Source organism: Schistocerca piceifrons, chromosome 3 (assembly GCF_021461385.2).
Source record: "Schistocerca piceifrons isolate TAMUIC-IGC-003096 chromosome 3, iqSchPice1.1, whole genome shotgun sequence".
Taxonomy (NCBI): Eukaryota; Metazoa; Arthropoda; class Insecta; order Orthoptera; family Acrididae; genus Schistocerca; species Schistocerca piceifrons.
In genome coordinates this window covers 200733542-200757743 of record NC_060140.1, presented here as the reverse complement: position 1 = coordinate 200757743, position 24202 = coordinate 200733542, and the positions used below count along the sequence as shown (strand labels likewise).

The following is a 24202-nucleotide window of genomic DNA, read 5'->3' as shown; positions in this document are numbered from 1 at the left end:
CGGTCGAGGACGTCGAAGCAACCAGCCATCGCCTCCGGTACGCCAGATTGTGTTCTGGCAGTTAAGAAGACAGTTTGGTAATGTATGTCCGCAGCACCGGCAGATAGGGATTTTCCTAGGTGATAATCAGAGCTCAGCAGAGAGCGCCTATTCGTCTTTTTCTAACTTTGTTCTGTCTTGAGCAGCAGCAATTAATGTTGGGTTAGCTGTGTGTCTCTCTTAAGATTTGAGTGGCAAGGAATTGGCTCCACATACCACTTCGTCTTAAACCTCACAATCTAGTTTAAGGACAACTTCACCTTCACAGCGTTTGTTTGAGTATCCAATTTGAGCCAATTTGATGTATTATAAATGTTTCATGTGTTTTTGTTTATTATTTTGTGTTTAGTCTTAATAAATCATATTGTTATTTTGGACAGAACTTTCATTCTGTTAATCGGTAGAGCAACCCATCATTTCTCACTACGTTAATGAAACCTTCCTTTATTTAACTTATTTATCAAATTAAATTATTGCAGGTGCCAAACTCTTTTCTACTCCACTTGCAGGGTTGATTACAGTCAGTTCGCGTATATTTTTTAATCCATGAGGAACAGCAAAAGTCGGAGTTAGAAAAGGGGGGGCTTAGAGCATCATTTACATATGTAGTTTCTAGAAGAATTTAGTGTTAAATACACTGCTTGCCCCGGCACCTCGCAAACTTTACAGTCATACTCAATTTCGACCTTGGTAGAAACAATATTTTTGTCGAGTGCAATTAACACTCCTCCTCCTACAGCGCCTAATATATCTTTTCGATATGCTTTCAATGCCTTGTTAAAATATTTCGGAGAATTGTACTTCAGGTTTCGTCCAGCTATCGGTTCTGAGAATGCTCTGAGTGCGACAACATTCCTGGAGCAAAGGAAATGCAGAAACTTTGTTACGGATGCTTCGGCAGTTTACTGTTAAAATTTTGACAGTCGAAGTGCCTTTACTTTGTACGTGATTTGATTTCTCTTGATGTTTAGAATGGCAAGTGCTCATCAGAGAACCTCAAACTATCACCTAGCCTTCAAAGCTTCCATATGCACTCCACAAGTACTCTGTTACCTGAGTAACTGCTTCCTGTGTGTAGCGCATCCATGACATATCAAGGGAAGTCCTACAATTCTCTACTCCATAAAGCAGGTCTAGAAATCTGCAGCTAAGGCTCTTGCAGAATTGTTGGAGCCTCTGGTTGAGATCCTCCACACTGCTCCAAACTAAAGGAAACAGATCAACTCTGGGTACTATGCTGCCCATTGTGAACTCCGCTTGCTCCCTGCGAAGAAGGCCAGCAGGCTTCCCTGCTTCTGCCAGCTGCTCGTATGAACTGAGGATGACCTCGGAACCGACAGGCGTCATTGGTGCCGACGTGAACCACAACTTTCAGATGACTACACCCTGCACTCTCGATAGTCGACGGCAGAAATCTCTGATGAGTTCTCCCAGCAGACAAGTTGAGTGCACACTGGATACCTTTCCAAAACTGGACACTATTTCCCTAAAAGGTTCCACAACATACATAACAATGGAGCACCTGATATCTAGCCCAGTCCTCTCCCTGTGTGCCTGCTTGGACCCTGCTGAAGAAGCAGCCACTTGTCCAAACATAGGGTGATTGGGCAAGGTCAGACAACCAGTCACCACATTGACAACCAAACATTGCAGTGAGCACAGGTACACTGCGTCGGGTATGCTGAGATGTTTCTCGGTCGTAGAGCCCTTGAGTGAAACAAGCAACAACTGGAGATGTTTCATGGAATGCGCCAGGTTCTCTAGCGCCACTATACTCTGAAGACTGTGTCGAACACTGTCTTCAGTTGTTCACGAAAAGCAGCCAGCCCCTGTGACTCCGCTCAGCATGCACTCACCCTATCCATCCTACTACTACTAATTTAAGAATTACAGTACAGAACCACACAGAATAAGCTAACTACGTAATTTTTTACTCTCTTGGTGTGTCACAAACGGAAGCTAGCACCTGAATGAGCTCTTTCCAACTCTACCTCGCTGTTCAAAACAAAGGACAACTGCAGCACAGGCTGGGTAAACATATGTACATTACAAAGTTATAAACCGTGAGGAATATACGGCTAGATCACATAACTAATGAGGAGGTATTGAATATAATTGGAGAGAGGAGAAATTTGTAGCACAACTTGACTAGAAGGAGGGATCGGTTAGTAGGGCACATTCTGAGGCATCAAGGGATCACCAATTTAGTATTGGAGGGCAGCGTGGAGGGTAAAAATCGTAGAGGGAGAGCAAGAGATGAATACACTAAACAGATTCAAAAGGATGTAGGTTGCAGTGGGTACTGGGATATGAAGAACCTTGCACAGGATAGAGTAGCATGGAGAGCTGCATCAAACCAGTCTCTGGACTGAAGACCACAACAACAACAAACCGTGAGACTACACCTCTTACGTAAACAAATAAGCAAAAATTTAAGAATTGGATTATAAAAACACACAGAAAAGCTAAATATGTGACTTGCTACTCCCCTGGTGTGTCACGAATGGAAGCTAGCGACTGACAGCACCATGCTGGTCGTAATTTAGTTTCTGCATTTACAAAAAATTAATTTGAGCACTCCCGCCATAGAGCGTAATACTAAAATACCTGAAGGTTTTATCCATTCTTTTGCTTGATTGTGTTGAATTTCATCCGTATCTATTTTAGGAGAAAACGCAATTCAAAACTATATTTATGGATAAGCAAAATTTTTCATTTTCCCTATTTACTTTCTACGAATAGATCTCTTCAGCGCCTTCTTCCTGTGAGTTCCATCTGAGCATTGTGACTGCCTGATAATTTATGATTCTTTGAATTGTTCTTTGGTATTCAGCTGGGCAGATTATTCAGATTTTGGGCTGTTTTGGTAAGCAACTTTTGTCATCAACAGATGGTACGAAGTTGGCTTGCTGAAACGTTGCAAAATATGAACAACACTGCCCAAATAAATACTCGAGGACAGTTGAAAATAATCATAAACTATGGAACTGTAAAAGCAAATGGTTACGATGCTATTTTATTGTGTTTTTCTTTTATTATGCTGTGCTAGTTGATCGGAGTGTTTTACTGTCAACATTTGGCCATCATTATCAGATAACTATCTATTCCGCAAGTCGGCGGACAGTAAAGCTCTATCATCTTCAGTAACTGCTTGCAACACTTCAGATGCCAATTGAACATCTGTTCTTACCTTTATTCTGGAATTCGGCGGACAGCACAGTTCACTGTTTTTATATTAAAATCACTGAAATTATTTTGGTCTAAAACAATTATTCAATAGCTGTTCCACCCATGCCATTAAAACGTCATTAGGATATGTGCTGATCGAAATTCTCTGGAAGTGGACATTAAATGACTATAACTGATCTACAGTATTTCTCGCTGACAGAATATCAATATTATAGTCTCCGCAGGTAATGACTATCCAGTTAAATTTTCATAAGTTTGCTAATACCATTTCTAACGCATTGATGAAACGTGAGACATTTCTCATTGGTAGCTGTTTGCTGTCAGGAATACTATTCCATCCATTTCCAAATCAGTAAAGCAGCCAATATTTTCCAGCTCTATGTGTGATATAAATGAATCCATAATCATTCATCCTTGTAGGGTGGATAACACACTTTAATCTTCTTTTTCAGTTGCCTCTGTACTTTATCCCTACAAGCTGTTCGTATAAGTAATATTGTGTGGTTTCTGGATACACATCAGCACATATGGCGTGCTGCTCTTATAAATGATTATTGTTATACTATCGCCACGAAAAGTGAACAATATTTAAAAAGCATTTAATCTCTTCTCCTAGAAGAAGCTGTAATGAAAGCCAATAATATCCTTAGAATGTTATGTGCTGCCCTGATGAAGATGTGCCGTGAGTACATTGAATTACGAGAAACAACTGCCTCTAGTCTCATCTAATGGGCTTAAGGAGCAACACTGTGATGACAGGAGTTATCTTTCACTGTGTGGCTTGTAATAGTGGATAGTTGGTCTACTGTGCAGCAGATCACTCTTCCATAAAAAGGTGAATTACAATAACTGGTGAGCAGCTATACCATTCATGACATGTCCCTGCTGTGAGCCGAAGAAACACAGCTTTGCATGCATCCCTCTGTTTGTTGCACCTTGAATACCGATGATTGGAATAGGGCACCATCAGCGAGATGGTGGATTTTTTTGTCATGTGGGAGGTGTTTACAAGGGATAAAATGGGTCTCTGGAATATCAGACATTATGCCTCGTCAGTGAATGATACAGAAACATCTGTCTCTTCATGTGCTTCTGTATGTTTTTCTGTACTACCCTGAATGTAACATGGACATTTAGGACGATTGTGCACTACCCATTAATTCCAGAATTTTGGCAGAATGGTTTGAGGATGCTCGATTGGCTACCTGTGTCACCTGACCTCAGTCCCACTTGAATACTAAGTGAGATATGCATACCTTGGTCTCAGCTCTCATCACCCTCTGAGCCTGAGAAATCGTTAATTGACAATCGAAGATTTCTCCATGCTATTTGTGTTACTTGGTGACCATGCCATGATGCATCACTTTCTCACCAAAGCAAAGAGGGATGCTATATGATACTAGGTATTTGTGCCTAATTCAGTTGCGTGTGAGTGTAGTCTAATATATGTAGTTAAAGCATCTTGAAGACAGCTGCTTTGCTTCCATTCCGGGTTACTTCATTGATACCCACTGTTCTGAAACCCTGAAAGTTCTTTCCCTTTGATTTGTATTGCTATTATGTCTGCTATCATAAAAAATGAAAGAGTAAGGAATAGTATTGTCCAATGTATTCAGCGCAAGGTGCACACAATTTTGGCTTATAGATGAGTAATGCAATTACCTGTCTTGTGTTTGATGTGTAGCACTGAATCTTAACACCTAAACAGGAATTCTTTAAATCATTTTGTGCTGATTTAATTTACTTTTATTTCCTATTTTACATCAGAATATTTACAATAATTTGATATATTTGATGCATATATGTTAACAGTTCAGTTTGGCAGTTATAATTTGTACACTGTATCAAAAATAAAATCTACTTTAAGGATATACTGATATCAAGTTCTGAAAAGTACAAAAATATGAGTCTTGGAACAAGAAAGTAGAGACTTACTACTAGACATTGTATAAAAAAAACAACAAGAAATTAATTATATGTACATTTCAAAATTGGTTTCATTATAATCCAGTATAAACGAAAAATAGCTCTTTCTCTATTAGTAAAATTACTTGAGGACAGACTTCCACAGTTCTGAACAACCTGTCAGATAGAGTAAATGTTATTTTTACCGTTTATTAGGAAAAATTGAAGTAGATGGAAATTTTAGATTCCTGGAACTCATTTTAATGCTATATAAATGAAATTGCTGTTTTTGAATCTTTTTTTAGGTGCTCCAGTTGCATTGTTCTATTTGTAAAGAATAGTAAAGACTTACAAATCTGAACAGCAGTAACAACTTTTAGGTATGTTACTTTGCTATCAGTATTAATTTTTTGTATTTTGAAGAATAACACTGTCAGTTTTCAGTCATAGTAATGTTTACAAACATTTATATTTGCACAAGGCAGAATAAGAAATGAGCAGTTTGGTCACCAATATAAATATGAAATCAAGGCAACATTTCTGCAGTCTAGCTCAGAATATATGGTCAGAATGGTACATAATGAAGAATGAACAAACAATACTGAACGAGCATTAAGTATTACTTTCTTCTGACCGCAATGAAATCAATAAATTACAGCATGTCATAGTATAATTAATAATAACTGGTTTAGTTATTTATAATTATGACTTTTATTTCTTATTTAATCTTCAAAATGTAAAAAAAGAATAAAGAAAACTTAGCTTATAAAATGAGTTAACTAAATGTGAAATATTTTGAGCAGATATTTTTGTATGAGCTCCTGCTGATATAATGTGATATAGTACATATGTCATTGATACTATTACTATAGTTGATGTGCAGAGTGGTGAAAAGTGGACATTTGTAATGATACATTGAGAAACAAATCATTGGCGAGTATACTTCATTAATTTCTAAGTAATAAGAATAAACATGATGATCACAATGACTAAAAAATAACAATGCTACACATATACAGAGTACTATTGTTTAATTTGATCAGAATTTTAATAAATGCATGTATTAAGTATTATACTTCCATTCAGGCATCTATGTTTTAACTGGAATGGAATGACAAGTTTCAGATATACATAATGAATTGCTCTAGGTTTCCTTGAGAAATATAGTTGATGCTTAATAAATAGCTGAATTTGTTTGTGTGATGTACATTGAAAGGTGAATTTCCAAATTTATTGTTAGCATGCATAATACTTAGTACGTATGTATTGTCACTTGTAACTACCTCCATAACATTTGCATGAAATTGTAAAATGAATTATAATAAATAAATGCTGAGGATGAAATGTGTAATAAATATGGTTTAAAATTACATCAAAAGTGCACTTGAATTCAAAATGATAATGTGGCAGTACACAATGGTTCAGTATGTAATTTCAAGCAACTGAATGATTAGCGAACTTTTTTCTTAATACTTCATAATACTCATGAAAACAATTTGTTGTGATTTTGAGCTCAGACATGGTAGAGTACATGTTTATTAAATTTGCAATGATAATACATCACTCTGTGCTGTTGCTGACTCTGCTAGGAACTTCTAGTAGTTTCTTCTGTCAGTACTACACAATTGTTTGACAAGGATGGTAATCACTTTTAAAATGAAGAAAACATAACAGAAGATCACTTAACAGTTCTCTGTTTACCCTGACTCAACTGTTAAAAGGAGCACAGAAGGCATATATTTACATTACAACCAAACAAAAGTGGTTACCAGACACAGTATTAATGCCATGCTTTCTCTGTGGGCCGTATATGGAGAACCATTTACAGCTTTACCCCTGTTGCCAACTCGCATGTCCTCTACATGAATGTGTTGCCTGTCTTCTTCCTGGTCATCATCCTTATCACTAACATGATGACCTGGTTCGTGATGTGGAACAGGTGAGCGTTTGTTCCGACTGAGCCCTCTGGAGGTGTTGTGTGGATTTACCCTTGGCACAAAACTAGTTTGATTTATTTGTTGTGTAGGTTCGGTGTGCTGACTAATGTCCTTACTCGAGACTGTTTTGTCTGTTGAAACCATTTCCTCACTTTTGAAGCCACTAAGTTCATCTGTGCTCTCAGCAAATGGTATTGCCACTTTCTTTGCGGTTTTAAATTTTCTTGTTTTTACGGGAATTAAGAATTCTTTTATCTCTGAGGCTTCTGGCGTGAGATCTGAAGAAGCCTCATCCGTACTTTCTACCTGTCTGACCAAAGACAGCCGTGTGCTTCGAGCCGAATGAGAGCCTGGATAATTCGTTTTCTGTTCACCAGCTGAGCGTTGTGAATCACCAGGAGAAAAATGCAGTGGTAAGGTTTGTGCCCGCTTTTGATTCTGAATTCTGAGTTGTGGTATGTTTTCTGTCTGCACTACAGCAGGTACAGGTGGAGGAATTTCTCCACGGAATGGCCCAAACTGTGGTAGCTCTCTAATAAGGGCAGCAGTGCCAGAGGGACTCCGATAATTGGATGAGGATTCTCCAGGAGGGTTAGAAATAGAGGACGCTAGAGACGCATCTACCACGGACTTCCCATCGTATGTTACTACTGTACCGGGAGCAATTGTGGCGTCGATACTGGGCGATATACTTGGCTGATGATTTCTTACAGAACTAGCTTTATATTCAACTGGAGGTAGATAATATGTATCTAAACGTTCAGCAGCCATTGGTGTTTCATCTTGAGATTCTTCAGACTTTTGCTGGTGCCTGAAAGAGGGGACGTTACCTCGAGGTGGAACTCTAAATGTTCCAGCATTGTTGTTAGGATACAATGGTCTACGGACATTACCTGGTCTAGGTCTATTTGCGAATAAATGTGGTGGGCTTCGTAGAGGTTGGCCACTGTTTCTGTGATGGATGCTGGCTGCCGGTGGTATTAGATCGTCTGGCAGCGAAACAGGTTTTTTGAGATTCACGTTTGAAGTATTGCTGTTAATTATTCTATCAGGAGGGGAAGGAATAAACATTGGTTCGAACAGTTCTGGTCTCTGACCTTTAAATGGGTTTTCATTCTTGCTCTCTTCCGAAGATTCTGCAACTACATCAGACAGCAATTCCGCGTCTAGCCTTTCAGAAGATTCCGCGAGAGTTTCGCTTTCGGCAGATGATCTGTCTTGAGCAGCTGCGTTTTTCTGTGTTATGGGCTTAAAGCCGCCTTCCACAATAACAGATTCGGGGTGGAAACCCGTGTTTACAGCTGCAGGCATCAATGCCGACGGTTCATCTCCGCCCTGTGTCGCTGCCGACGCGAATGTTGCAGGTGATTTGCTTTCGGCGTTCTCCTGTGATTGCGGTTTGTTAGCTGAGACTACATGTACTGCAGGGGGCGTAACTTTGGGTGCGACTCGCTGCGCCACCAATGACGGCAGTTTGGTCACATTCTCCAATCTGTTAGTTGGAGTTGCAGTTACTCGTTGCACATTTCTCTGTGAGAATGTTGTCTGTCTTTGGTAAGTCGTCATAGATGGTATGGTTCTCGGACTGCTAGGATATAAAGTTAACGGCCTCTGGTATACAGAGGAACTTACTAATGGTCTATATGTGCCCATGTTTGGCGTCCTGTAATAATGTTTCTTCATACCGAGTGCATAATTTTGCGGCGCTACTGTTGATATGTACGGCTTCCTCATTGCAGCTGGGATTAAGGGCCTGTGCATATGGGGCGGGGAATGGTGAGGGACGGGTCTTCGAAACGAAAGGTGCATCTGTTGAGGTCTGTAACTTATCGCTTGCGTGTACAGCCCACTTGTTGGCAGTTTTGAGGCCGGAATTGTCTGTTTTGCGGTAGTCAGTTCTGTAGAGGATTGTCCGTCTAGGTTGGCTCCAGCAGATTCAATTTTGGGACCCGTTCCGTCTCCATTTCCCGGTTTGGGTGTTTCCGACTGTCGCACAGTACCTGTCGGAGGAACCGGCTCGTGTTTCAGCTCCTGCAGGGTGTCCTGCGTTCTCAGTGGTGCTTGGGAAGAAACTTCCGCCCCGCGGTCGGTGTGGGCGGCCAGTGAGTAAGGAGTGGTTGCGTGGATCACCGGCCTCCTCATTGGATCGACAGGCGTCAGTTCTCCGTGACTGGAGTGGTAGCTCTCTTTCCAGCGGGATACGTCCGTTTCCGCGCCCCTCGTGGCATCGTCGCCTTTAGTTTTGTCAGTTTTCGCGTCTGCTCCTTCACCAGCGTGTTGTTCAGATTTTGTACCCAGTTTCTCTGATTCCCGATGAAATTCGACACTGGCCTGCTGTGATGGTGCGGCTAAAGGATTTTTACCTGGAGACGCGGCGAATTCGTCGATGTCTGACGAGATGTGCCTCTCGTCTCCATCATCATCTTCATCATCCTTCCCAATTGTGGAGTACGCGTAGGGTGTCACGTTGTCTTGGGTATTACCGTAGAATACTTCGAACGCGTCTCCTTTTCCGTCGCTCGCAGCCTTGCTGTTGTGGTAGAAGACGCCGTTCGGCTTGACCCTGGTGGACACGCGGATGCTGGCCCCGGGCTGCAGTTCGCCATCCTCCGAGTCGTCGTAAGCGGGCGGGTCTTGGGGCCCGCGGCTGACGCTCGCAGCCACCGGCTCGCTAGCGCTACCGCTGGCGTCGCACCTGTCCAGGACGTTTATCTTCCATCCCAGGTATCGATGAGTGAAACACTGGAAAAAGGAGGACGAAAATTGTGCGTCATTTTCCAAATGGACAATATCACGACATAATTTCAACTACATATTACTGGATTCCTGATTTCTTGTCGGAACAGTTGCAGTTCGAAGTAATTGAAACCAAAGTCATATCTGGGGTTCCTCCAGAGAAAGAAGAAAATACGCTACTGGCCATTAAAATTGCTACACCACGAAGATGACGTTCTACAGACGCGAAATGTAACCGACAGGAAGAAGATGCTGCGGTATGCAAATGATTAGCTCTTCAGAGCATTCACACAAGGTTGGCGCCGGTGGCGACACCTACAACGTGCTGACATGAGGAAAGTTTTCAACCGATTTCTCATACACAAACAGCAGATGACCGGCGTTGCCTGGTGAAACGTTGTTGTGGTGCCCCGTGTAAGGAGGAGAAATGCGTACCATCACGATTCCGACTTTGATAAAGGTCGGATTGTAGCCTATGGCGATTGCGGTTTATCGTATCGCGACATTGCTGCTCGCGTTGGTCGAGATCCAATGACTGTTAGCAGAATATGGAATCGGTGGGCTCGGAAGGGTAATACGGAACGCCGTGCTGTACCCCAATGGCCTCGTATCACTAGCAGTCGAGATGACAGGCATCTTATCCGCATGGCTGTAACGGATCGTGCAGCCACGTCTCGATCCCTGAGTCAACAGATGGGGACGTTTGCAAGACAACAACCACCTGCACGAACAGTTCGACGACGTTTGCAGCAGCATGGACTATCAACTCGGAGACCATGGCTGCGGTTACACTTGACGCTGCGTCACAGACAGGAGCGTCTGCGATGGTGTACTCAACGACGAACCTGGGTGTACGAATGACAAAACGTCATTTTTTCGGATGAATCCAGGTTCTGTTTACAGCATCATGATGGTCGCATCCGTGTTTGGCGACATCGCGGTGAACGCACATTGGAAGCGTATATTCGTCATCGCCATACTGGCGTATCACCCGGCGTGATGGTATGACGTGCCATTGGTTACACGTCTCGGTCACCTCTTGTTCGTATTGACGGCACTTTCTACAGTGGACGTAACATTTAAGATGTGTTTCGACCCGTGGCTCTACCCTTCATTCGATCCCTGCGAAACCCTATGTTTCAGCAGGATAATGCACGACCACGTGTACGGATCTTTCTGGATACAGAAAATGTTCGACTGCTGCTCTGGCCAGCACATCGTGTTGAAGCTGTATGGGCAGCTGTACCTGTACACGCCATCCAAGCTCTGTTTGACTCAATGCCCAGGCGAATCAAGGCCGTTATTACGGCCAGAGATGGTTGTTCTGGGTACTGATTTCTCAGGATCTATGCACCCAAATTGCGTGAAAATGTAATTACATGTCAGTTCTAATATAATATATTTTATCATCTGTATTTCTTCTTGGTGTAGCAATTTTAATGGCCAGTAGTGTAGTTTTCACCATAGGGAACCGTTGTGCACAGCGGCTGTATATCATTATATGGAAGGATAGGAATACAGCAATCAGTCGCAACCTAATTATTTTTAATATTATTACTGCATACAGGTTTGAGCTGTAAATAGTCATCTTCAGTCCACTCGACTGAGTTATAACCCAACAGACTCCTAACAGTCCATGTCACCATACTACTTTATTCTATTCACGCTCACACGACCACATTCTCTGGCAGTGACTTCAGCTTCCAGAGGCTGTGGTCATGTGCGTGTGAGTTGTGTTTGCGTGTGTGTATGTATGTTTGTGTGTGTGTGTGTGTGTGTGTGTGTGTGTGTGTGAGTTTTGTCTAATTTCGAAGAAGGCCTTGTTGGGCGAAAGCTCGCTTTCCGACAGTCTTTATGTTGTGCCTGTCTTCGACTCAGCATCTCCTCTGTATGGTGAGTAGCAACTATCTTTTTCACAATATTAGTGTAGATAAATGTTTCAAAATTATAGCACAAAATATTTTGTAGAATTAAAATATATCAGTTCAATACAAATTTCATGCATAAAACGTTGGAAAGAGTTTTACACACTTCTCTTGCAAGTAGCACACTATGGTGAACGTTAGTTGCCTTTTGTGCTAGGACGTATGTGCTGTGTCTTCATTTTCTGCAATGTTGTCCCAGTTCTCCACATGTTTTTGTTGCGCCTCCTACTGCTGCTGAGTTGTTGTTTCTGTTCCTCATCCATCAGAAACAACTTCATTCTCTCTAATAATACGGGATACAAGCTGTTAAGTGCAGCTGCAGACGTATATCAGTAATGTTGTTATGATTAGTGACGGTAAGTAAGCAAGCTGTTGTACATGCAATAACGCCAGCAGCCCTCGTGTGTCTGCGTGTGTAAGCACTGTTCGCATCGTGGCCCATCCGCCACCCACCCAACTGTCCCATCCACAGCGCAGCGATACCCATTGCACTGCACTGCGTGGGCAGGAGCGGCAAACCTAAGCTTTATGCTACTGAAGCAGCTATACATTATACAGCATGTATATAATGCATAAATTTAATGAGTTTTTAACATTTTTTATGTTCACTGGTGTAAATAATACACTACTGGCCATTAAAATTGCTACACCAAGAAGAAATGCAGATGATAAACGGGTATTCATTGAACAAATATATTACACTAGAACTGACAGGTGATTACATTTTCACGCAACTTGGGCGCGTAGATCCTGAGAAATCACTATCCAGAACAACCACCTCTGGCCGTAATAACGGCCTTGATACGCCTGTGCATTGAGTCAAACAGAGCTTGAATGGCGTGTACAGGTACAGCTAGCTGCCCATGCAACTTCAACACGATACCACAGTTCATCAAGAGTAGTGACTGGCATATTGTGACGAGCCAGTTTCTCGGCCACCATTGACCAGACGTTTTCAGTTGGTGAGAGATCTGGAGAATGTGCTGGCCAGGGCAGCAGTCGAACATTTTCTATATCCAGAAAGGCCCGTATAGGACCTGCAACACGAGGTCGTCCATTATCCTGCTGAAATGTAGGGTTTCGCAGGGATCGAATGACGGATAGAGCCACCGGTCGTAACACCTCTGAAATGTAACGTCCACTGTTCAAAGTGCCGCCAATGCGAACAAGAGGTGACCGAGACGTGTAACCAATGGCACCCCACACCATCACGCCGGGTGATACCCCAATATGGCGATGGCAAATACTCGCTTCCAATGTGCGTTCACCGCGATGTCGCCAAACACGGATGCGACCATCATGATGCTGTAAACAGAACCTGGATTCATCCGAAAAAATTACGTTTTGCCGTTCGTGCACCCAGGTTCGTCGTTGAGTACACCATCGCAGGCGCTCCTGTTTGTGATGCAACATGAAGGGTAACCGCAGCCACTGTCTCCGAGCTGATAGTCCATGCAGCTGCAAACATCGTCGAATTGTTCGTGCAGATGATTGTCGTCCTGCAAACGTCCCCATCTGTTGACTCAGGGATCGAGACGTGGCTGCACGATCCGTTACAGCCATGCGGATAAGATGCCTGTCATCTCGACTGCTAGTGATACGAGGCCGTTGGGATCCAGTACAGCGTTCCGTATTACCCTCCTGAACCCACCGATTCCATATTCTACTAACAGTCATTGGATCTCGACCAATGCGAGCAGAAATGTCGCGATACGATAAACCGCAATCGCGATAGGCTACAATCCGACCTTTATCAAAGTCGGAAACGTGATGGTACGCATTTCTCCTCCGTACACGAGGCATCACAACAACGTTTCACCAGGCAACGCCGGTCAACTGCTGTTTGTGTATGAGAAATCGGTTGGAACCTTTCCTCATGTCAGCACGTTGTAGGTGTCGCCACCGGCGCCAACCTTGTGTGAATGCTCTGAAAAGCTAATCATTTGCATATCACAGCATCTTCTTCCTGTCGGTTAAATTTAGCGTCTGTAGCACGTCATCTTCGTGGTGTAGCAATTTTAATGCCCAGTAGTGTATGTTCCATTCCCTACTTCACCCTCTTAGAGGTTTATTATTATGTTTTAGTTTCTAAAGGTGCCCTTGTTCTTCCCCAGAGTTCAAGCTATCTCCACGTCATATTTCATCGAAATCGGTTTGGTCGTGAAACCGTAACAGGCAGAGTTATTGTTACATTTAATAATACTGCTACGCAAGTATGGATTAAACACATTGATGATTGTATGAGCATTGTTTTCAGTACACTGAATTGTATTGCATAGAACATATCAACCAATAAAAGCATTTTCACAAATATGATTAAGTTCAGAAGTCAAAGATTAATAGCTTTTTCAAAGAGTAAATATTTTCCCTAATTTGGGTAATATTCTTCAAATATGCGTTGTCTTCTTTGTTTGAAGGGCTCTTTTTTCTGTGGTCGCAGTATTACAAGTTACGTGGGTTATACCGTCTTTAGCAACTGTAATAAAGTTCTTATTAAGACAAAACGAGCTTCACTTTGTTGTAAAGCGTCTTCAATGGTCACTGTAACAATATGCCTTTTTTTTTACAATTTTGTCTACCACGTTCATGAACAGTTATCATGCTTTCAATGGCTGTTATAAACAGGATTAAATTATCGTCGTTACTCTCAGCGTATTTGTTTCTTACGTCGTTCTTCTCGTTCTTCTAATATATGAGGTAGATTTTATCACAGAACACTTTCACTAACACTACGTATATTCAGGTTTGTTTGTTGTGATGGTCCACTTCCATCTCTCCATTTCGTGTGCCTCGTTTTGATATTGCAGGATAGATTCATCACCTTTTTTTTTGTGGTTGCAGGGATGCCTGCTACTGCTCCGTGTGTGTTTGTATTTTTCGACTGGTGTGTGTGTGTGTGTGTGTGTGTGTGTGTGTGTGTGTGTGTGTGTGCGTGTGGTTTTATAATTTTTTTCGACTTTTGTGTAATAAAGAGAGAGAGATATGTCTTTGTATGTGTGTGTAAGGAGAGCTTACAAGCCCAGTATGTCCTAACTTACGTGTGCATAAAATTGTACCATAGTAAAGCAATAATTTATCCACACAGAAGCTAGGACACATTAGCTCTCCTTAAACACACACACACACACACACAAACCTGTTACCATCAAAACAAAAGACAAACGTATGCCGCAATATCAAAACGAAGTGCAGGCAGTGGCGAGATCGCAATGGGTCTTCACAGAAAAGGTTGGGTTGCGTTGTTGTGGCGGAGGAGACCAGACAGCGAGGTCATCGGTATCACCGGATTAGGGAAAGACGGGGAAGAAGTCGGCCGTGCCCTTTCAAAGGAACCATCCCGGCATTTGCCTGGAGCGATTTAGGGAAATCACGGAAAACCTAAATCAGGATGGCCGGACGCGGGATTGAACCGTCGTCCTCCCGATTGCGAGTCCAGTGTGCTAACCACTGCGCCACCTCGCTCTGTCACAGCAAAGCAAAAGGAAGATAGTGGATACATTTAGTGTTATCGAAAGTGTTCTGTACTACAGTCTACAACATGTAAACAATGTCCTTTCAAAATTTCCAATGATATGTTTGTTTTAAGCTCCTTCATAAATACTTTCCATTACTTCTTTTTTAGTGGTGTTCATTTTGTAAATGACATGGTAATTTAATGCGAAGACGTTTAAAAACTAGGACATTTAAAGGGGCCATGTGCGTGTTTTGCGCCCAACACTATGCTTGTTGCATAGATGTTCACACGTCTCCATTCTCCCTTAGTGTGCGTACAGAAAGTCACTTTTTTTTTTTACAGGCACATGTTTTTCACGCATACTGTCATCACTTTGCATTGCTTATATCAGAGCTAAACTGTGAGATTTCCTCGGAACGTAGTACACCACACACCTTTGTCTCGAAAAACCATGCAAACTTGAACTAACATCTTTGTGTTTATTGGGTTTATTGGGTATGAAGCTGTAGAGTCGGCCAATGTGCCATGGATCGTGCTAAGAAACCCTACTTTTAAGGGTTTCCTGGAGAGTGTCACCGGACGCAATATACCAGATGAGCAGACATTGCAGAAGAAATATTTGAAACAGGTGTATGGAAAGGCTGTTGCGGATACAGAAAACAGACGTCGGTGACCACTATACTTGGCTTCCAGTCGATGAGACCACTGACATTTATGGCAGATTTGTAGCTAATGTCGTAGTGGGAAAGTTAGATTCGAGTGCACCAGGAAAACCCCGCCTACTACTGTGAAAAGATTAGGAGACAACGAATCACAGTACTGTAGTCCGAACTGTCAGGTATGCCATGCGCATCCTATGGCCAGGAGAAAACAAGAGCGAGAAATTTTTGCTGTTAGCGAAAGCAGTGCTGCTGCCAATATGTTAAAAGCGGGAGCAACACTGAAAGAATTCTACCCTACTATGATCCTGCCTTGATGTGGCCTATGGTGTCTAGCAGAGAAGTCAGAAATAATTTTCCTAAGGTTAACATTATCAGTTCCTCTATTAAGAAAGTACTTCTCAAAGCTCCTACCCGCATCCAATCCTTTAAGCAAATAGCGCTAAACATTCCCCTTCCACCTGAAACCATTCGTTGAGCACCTGCCTCTTGGCAGCTTTAAATTACGTCGAATGCCACCAAAATGTCAAAGATGTAGTAGACACATTCGATTCTAGTAAATCATCTTTTAATGGAAAAGGCAAGATGGCCCTTAAGAACAACAAGGATGTTACATCCTTGGCATTTTTAAGAGTTCATTTCCAATATCTGTCTGTTACAATTCACTGCCTACAACCTGTATCTCTGCCACTGAAAGATGCTGTAAACGTCCGTCTCCGAGGCGCAGATGTATCTGGAGAAAATACCTGGTTCACTGTGTCACTAAATTAAGCAATATTCTTCTGAGGACTCCCAGATATGAAGAAAATGTCCTACATCAATCACGGGGAGAATTTTGAAGGTGGACTGCATCGGGGGGCCACGAGCAATTGCGTCGTTGAATTATGCACCATTGACCTCATGTGGTGAAGAGAGAAATTTCCCAGCGTCCAAAAAAAGAAGAACTGAGAGACAACAGGAGAAGTTTCACTTCACAAAAACTTGGAAATGTGGGTAAGTGTGTACTGCAATACCAAAATGTAATATAAAATTTCTTAGTAGTTGTAGCATTAGGCTACCTATTGTGGTCAGACGTAGGTACAAATCTCAAGTCTGAGTTTTTATGCGAGTGACACATGAAAATAGCTTTTGAGTAAAAGACTCTTCATTTAAATATTATAAAAAGAGAAAATAATTGTTGCACAGGTAAATATCTCAATTGTTAATGCATTTTTTCGAGTGCCGATATGAAGGGATAGTTAATTGGCCGTCAGTGATTGATCAATAGGTCAACATTGCGTTTGTAACTATATGTATTGCTGTTATTGTACCTTTTATTTAAGTCATTGACCTCTGCCACGTAAACTTAAGTCTACGTATCGTATAGTTATAAAAGTATTTATCCAATTTAGGACCTCCATTACGTATTACATACTTAACGATTGTGATCTGCTGTTATTTGCCGTCAATTATTGAGTTGTAGGGCAATAATACATTTTTATCTGCTTATTCCGACTATTATTGTATCTTTAAATATATGTCATTGGCCTCTGCCACGTAGACTCCGTTCTACGTTTTGTACACTTCTATAGCCATTTATAAAACTTAGGCATTCCTTTTATAACATAAAAGTGTCCTTTTATGTTGACTGTTATGATATTGCGCACTGTTTTAACTATGTTTCTGCCCGTGTTGTACACAATGACTGAAAGTATGCATTAACTTAGGCACATAGACGTGGAGCGCTGTTGGGTTGTACGAGTGGCCCATATTATTTGTCGTCAGTGATTGGTTTTGTAGGGCGATGTTGTGTTTACGGCTTGGATAGCACACAGCGATTGGACGTTTGAAGTAACCTAGACATCGATAACTTATCACCTAGACGCGCGGTTCTGTTTTGTTGTGCAGATGATGTATACATCCAGGTAAACTTTGCATATTCTCTAAAGAATACTAAGGTTGACTGTTAGATGTGTATTTGCGTAGATTTTGTTTGCCGCAATAACTCTGTAAGCCAGTCTCTCACGCTATGTGTGTGACATCATTACGATGTACCGGGTGATCAAAAAGTCAGTATAAATTTGAAAACTGAATAAATCACGGAATAATGTAGATAGAGAGGTACGAATTGACACACATGCTTGGAATGACATGGGGTTTTATTAGAACCAAAAAATACAAACCGCTTCATCTGATCAAAATAGCAATAATTAGCATAACAAAGTAAGACAAAGCAAAGATGATGTTCTTTACAGGAAATGCTCAATATGCCCACCATCATTCCTCAACAATAGCTGTAGTCGAGGAATAATGTGAACAGCACTGTAAAGCATGTCCGGAGTTGTGGTGAGGCATTGGCGTCGGATGTTGTCTTTCAGCATCCCTAGAGATACACTTGCGACTTCAAGTAACCCCAAAGCCAATAATCGCACGGACTGAGGTCTGGGGACCTGTGAGGCCAATCATGACGAAAGTGGCGGCTGAGCAGACGATCATCACCAAACGACGCGCGCAAGAGATCTTTCACGCGTCTAGCAATACTTTTTTTTTTTTTTTTATTCTAACAAAACCCCATGTCATTCCAAGCATGTGTGTCAATTTTTAGCTCTCTATCTACATTATTCCGTGGTTTATTAAGTTTTCAAATTTATACTGACTTCTTGATCACCCAGTACATTGACGTACACTCTTCGTGGTATATTGGTCGTGTTTATATTTTGTATAATTTTAAGCCAGCCCATGTTAATGGGCTTTCTACTGGAGTCGCATTCGGGAGGACGTGGGTTCAATCCCGTGTCCGGCCATCCTGATTTAGGTTTTCCGTGATATTCCTGAATCGGTCCAGGCAAATTCCTTTGAAAGGGAACTGTCGACTTCCTTCCCCGTCCTTTCCTAATCCGATGAGACCAATGACCTCGATGATTGGTCTCTTCCCCCAAAACAATCCAACCCAATTGGCTTTCTTTTATCTGTACACATATCAAATGCGTGTTATATCCTTATATACAAAATTCTCGTGTCACAGTGTTAGTTGCCATATCCCTCCGAAACGGCTCTATCGCTTCTGATGAAATTTTACCTGTATATTCGGTTGGTCTGAGAATCGGTTGTAATCTATTTTTCATACTCCTAAGTGATAAGGGTGGTCAACCCCAAAATATTTTTTCTTATTTTTTGGACAGAACTATTTTTGTTTTTTATGATGTGGCATTAAAAAATACAAGCAACCCTAAATTTTCACCCTTGTACCACCAACCGCTATTTTTAATAGCGATTTTAGAAATTTAATAATTTTCAACCCCAGTCGATAACTGATCAATTATCGCTTGATCAACGGCTCTATCGATTGTGATGAAATTTTACATGTATGTTCGCTACGTCTGAGAATCAGTCGTAATCTGTTTTTCATACCCCTAAGTGATAAGGGTGGTCCACCCCAAAATTTTTTTTCTTATTTCTTGGACAGGACTTTTTATATTTATTTTTTTATGATGTGGTATTACAAAATACACATAACCCTACATTTTAACTCTTCTACCACCAACCCCTTTTTTTCAATAGTGATTTAAGTAATTTAATAATTTTCAACCCCGGTCGATAGCTGATCAATTATCACTTGATCAGTTATCCCCGCCAGGTGTCTACCGCTGATAGTCTTTCACTATTCGATAGACAGGTAATTGAAGAAACGTACCAAAAGCAACGACTCTAATATCCCTCTTTGAATCGACGTAACTAGACCGATAAGTTTAACTAGGCAGCATGTGTCATTCGCCAAATCGACATTTAGGCCTAGCGCACACGCATCGATTTTTATCGTACCGAAATATGTCGTACGATCAAATTCTTTTAGTGGAACAAAGAAGTTCCTACGCTTTCCTTCGTTCCTCTAAAAGAAGTACCATATTTTTACGTACTATAAAAATCGATGCGTGTGCACTTGGCCTTATTCATTATGCTGGCGAACACTTTTCGATACGAAATTGCCGCAATGTTTGTATGCTCATGGACGAGCCGTGTATCGGCTGCAATTGTTAAATCCGCGCGATCTACCGGAGAAACGCTAGAACTAATAGTGGCCGATACTGCGGACTTCCCCCTAAGCCTTTTCTCACTCCCAACACAGTTTTCGGGTCTAGTGAAGCAGGGGATACAACACGTCGGCTTTGAACAATGACGTCATTCCTTAGTCATAGATAGTAATGTCTTCACTTCGAGGCATAGATAATAAAGCAGTTCTGTGTTCTAATAAGCGCTATCATTAAAATAATTGAATGTGAATCTAAAAGCGATCATTTATCTATATTTCACTATTTTGCCATATTTCACTTTCTTATTCCACCAATATGCTTCAGTAGCTGATAAGTGTTATTTGGCTTTAAAAAAAAAATCTCACATAACAGCAAAAGACTTCGTAATCTATTCTATTTTCAGTTTACCATTTTCGCTTTTGCTGTTATGTTTTAGTTTAGTTTTTTTATTGATTGCTTAATGAAGTAGGATCAGTTTATTCTATCTCGTGAGATTTTTTTTAAAAAAAAGCCAAAAACACTTATCAGCTACTGAAGCATCTGTATCTTAGGATCAGTTTATTCTATCTCGTGAGATTTTTTTTTAAAAAGCCAAAAAACACTTATCAGCTACTGAAGGGAGCTACAACACTAAGAAGAATCGCTTCTCGGCTTTTGACAAGATCAATGTGTAGTTCCCTTTCAACAAGTGACTGTTAGTAATAGCGGAGACGAAATAATCAGCACATCTACAATTTGTATCCTGTGTTCCACTTAGGGTTTACTGAAGCGGAGGATACATCGTTCAGGTGAAGAACAGGACAGTAATGCTAGTGAAAACGAAGAAATCGCCTTACGACAAACTCGTATTCCGGACTGTACTTAAGCAACACACTTCGAATGAGTTTTTAATTTGTATCGGGTGTTTCATTTGCGGTTTAGTGAGGCAGGGGATACATAGTTCAAGTGAACAACAGGACAGCAATGCTAGTTGAAACTAAGAAATCGACTACGCTGAACTTGTATCCCGTACTGCACTTAAGCAATACAGTTCGAAAGACTTTCGAGATACAACTGACATACATGTAACGTGATGTATTCTTTGCTAGTAATTTCATTCATTTCTTTCCATTGTATTTTGCGGAGAAATACTAAGATACAAACACGCGATATCGTTAACGTGAAAATACTACTGGCCCTCACATATGTGAAATAAAGTTTATCTCTCTCGCATTCCTTTGTTTCTCAACATTCTCCTCAGCTCTTTCATCTTTGTAATACATGCTCTCTGGCGACTTGTGACGTCATTGTTCAAAGCCGACGGGTTGTATCCCCTGCTGCACTAGACCCACGGCCATTATTATTGTTTGTGTCACGAGCTCCCGCGAACAACGGCTATTGTGTTACACGTAAACATTGTGTGACTCGTATACATTATTTTTGTAGGCTAGAGATAGTTTATATGGCAAAACAACGTTTGCCGGGTCAGCTATGACATATAAATATTTTTAGAGGCGGAACGAAGTTCGCCGGCTATAGCTAGTAGATCTGTATAAAATAACATACTATTACTCCTTTCATTTTGATAAAATTAGTACGCCAACTGCAAAACTTCTTCCTGTGCAGCTTAGAGTTTATATTTGTGCATCTTGTCTATTTTACTCTAGTATTTCATTGCATCAACTGTGAACTGAAACTTTTTTTCGTTTCATTTTATAACTTAACTGTTGTGTATTAGTTATAACGCTACTTGAAACTGTAATGTAATGTGCTGCCATCTTCTGTCGCATTCTTCACCTATGGGTCTCAGCACTTCGCATCGGTCACTGCTTACAATCAGCTCATGGAATCTATGACTGCCGCTGTCACCATACATAATTGCTGTTTCCTGTGTCACTTTGAATGCGGGAGAACAGTGCGTACCTATACTTATTATGTATCCATGTTACAAGCACGAGTTCACAGCTATGCCTGTAGTGTCATGTTCTATGTAACTTTAACGCTATTATCTTGTCATATATGGCACGCATAGACATATATTATGATTGTTATACTGTATTTTACGTCTTTTTATTGTATGACAGCTGATGCATGTACTTTAGAATTGACACTCCCGTGCGTTGTTGACAGCCAACTGACAAAAGTCTCCTTTTATCTGAGAGACAGCTTTTTACTCTCTGGTATGTACTGTTCAATAACCTTGTTAAAATCTTTTGAAAATCTATTAATGTTGAATACAATTCCTGTCTTGTAACCCTCCATTCCAATATCTTTCAGATCAGAAGATGCCTGGAAACGGTCGAACCCATTTATCTATTTTCCAACATGCGATTTTGTCTAATAAAGAATTTACAAAAAGTCAGTATTCATTGGACTAGTCGACTGTTTATTTTCCATCTACAAGTAGAATAGCTGTGTGAAAAACATAATAAAATTTTCTATGTAAATATTAGTTTTCATGATATTTTTCGTCACAAAACTAAAAAAGTTAAAATAGTTTGTTTAAACCCTAAAAGGGCTATTACAAGAAAATAAAAGGCTAAAATCTATCTTGCAAAAAGTTAAAAATCCGGGCCGTAATCATTATTATACGAAAAAAACGAAATTAAATATGGAGTCTCCTAAGTTCTTCATTTGTCAACTGCTGTTGAGTTTCGTGGTCGCATCGAGTGACACGTCATTTTCACATCACTTCATAGCAAGCCAAAGTGACTCTATCTTCTCCCGCTATAGGGATGCTGAAGTCAAGAAAGTGACGTCGTGCTCCTTCTGTTAGTATCAATGGTCGAAGCTACTACAGTGAACATAATGCGGCTCAGTCACTTCGAATCACCACAAGAAAAGGAAGCTTTAGTTTCAGAATGGCCGTCTCGTTTGCTTAACGGATACTTCTGAATCTACATGATTACTCTGCGGTACACAATTAATTGCCTGGTAAAGGGTTCACTGAACCACCTTCCAGCTACTTTTTTACCGTTCCACTCTCGAACAGCGTGCGGGGAAAATGAACACTTGAATCTCTCCTTGCGAGACTTCTATTATTTTCTTACGATGATCGTTTCTCTCTATGTAGGTGTTCTCTAGCAAACATTTTTCACTCTCTGAGGAGAAAGTTAGCGATTGTCATTTCATAAGAAGATCCAGCCGAACGAAACCCGCCTTTGTTTTAATGATTGTCTCCCCAATTAGCTTATCATATCCGTGGCACTCTCTTCTTTTACGATAATACAAAACGAGCTGCCTTTCTTTGAACTTTTTCGATGTCCTCCGTCAATCTTATCTGTTGCGGATCCCACACCGAACGATAATACTCTCCAGAGGACGAGCAAGTGTAGTGTAGGCAGTCTAGTAGATCTGTTGCATTTTCTAAGTGTTCTACCAATAAATCACAGTCTTTGGTTTGCTTTCCTAACAACATAATATATGTGATCGTTCCAGTTTAAGCTATTTGTAACTGTAATCGCTAAGTATTCAGTTGAATTTAAAGCCTTTAGATTAGTCTGATTTATCGTGTAACCGAAATTTGTCGGATTCCTCTCAGTACTAATGTGGATGACTTCACACTTTTCATTATTTAGAGTCAGTTGCCGCTTTCTGACCATACAGATATCTTGTCTAAACCATTTTGCAATTGGTCTTGATCATCTGATGACGTTACCAGACGGTAAATGAAACAATTATCTGCAAAAAATGTAAGAGGGTCGCTCAGATTGTCTCATAGATCACGAACAACAGAGGGCCTATAACACTTCCTTGGGGACCGCCAGATATTACTTCTGTTTTACTCGATGACTTTTCGTTAGTTACAACGAATGTCACCTCTATGTCAGGGAATTACAAATCCAGTCGCACAACTTAGTCGATGTTCCATAGGCACGCAATTTGATTAGAAGTCGCTTGTGACGAATAGTATCGGAAGCCTTCTGTAAATCTAAACATACGGTAACAATTCGACATCCCCTGTGGATAGCACTTACTACTTCGTGAGAATCAAGAGTTAGTTGTGTTTCGCAAGAACGATATTTTCTGAATTCGTGTTGGCGATTAGCCAATAAACCGGTTTCTTCGAGGTAATTCATAATATTCGGAGATAATGTATTGTTGCAAATCGACGTTAGCGATATGGGTCTGTAATTCAGTGGATCACTCCTATTTCCTTCCTTGGGCACTGGCGTGACTTCTGCTACTTTCCAATCTTTAGGTATGGATTTTTCGATGAGCGAACTGTTGTATATGATTGCTATGTCTGGAGCTATCGTATCAGCATACTCTGAAAGACACCTGACGGGTATACAATGTGGATCGAGGAATTGCGTTTATTAGGTGATTTAAGTTGCTTAACTACACCAGGGATACATACTTCGAAGTT

General features: G+C 41.0%; 1 protein-coding gene across 1 annotated transcript in view; it reads right to left on the bottom strand.

Annotated features, from left to right (window-relative positions):
* Nucleotides 1–5031: 5031 nt before the first annotated feature.
* Nucleotides 5032–24202, bottom strand: part of LOC124790013 (protein Skeletor, isoforms D/E-like) — a 337997-nt gene continuing 318826 nt past the window's right edge. Inside the window, exon 14 of the mRNA XM_047257562.1 lies at nt 5032–9812. Within this exon, the coding sequence (XP_047113518.1) occupies nt 6879–9812 (2934 nt within the window). The 3' untranslated portion in view covers nt 5032–6878. The remainder of the gene's footprint in view (nt 9813–24202) is intronic.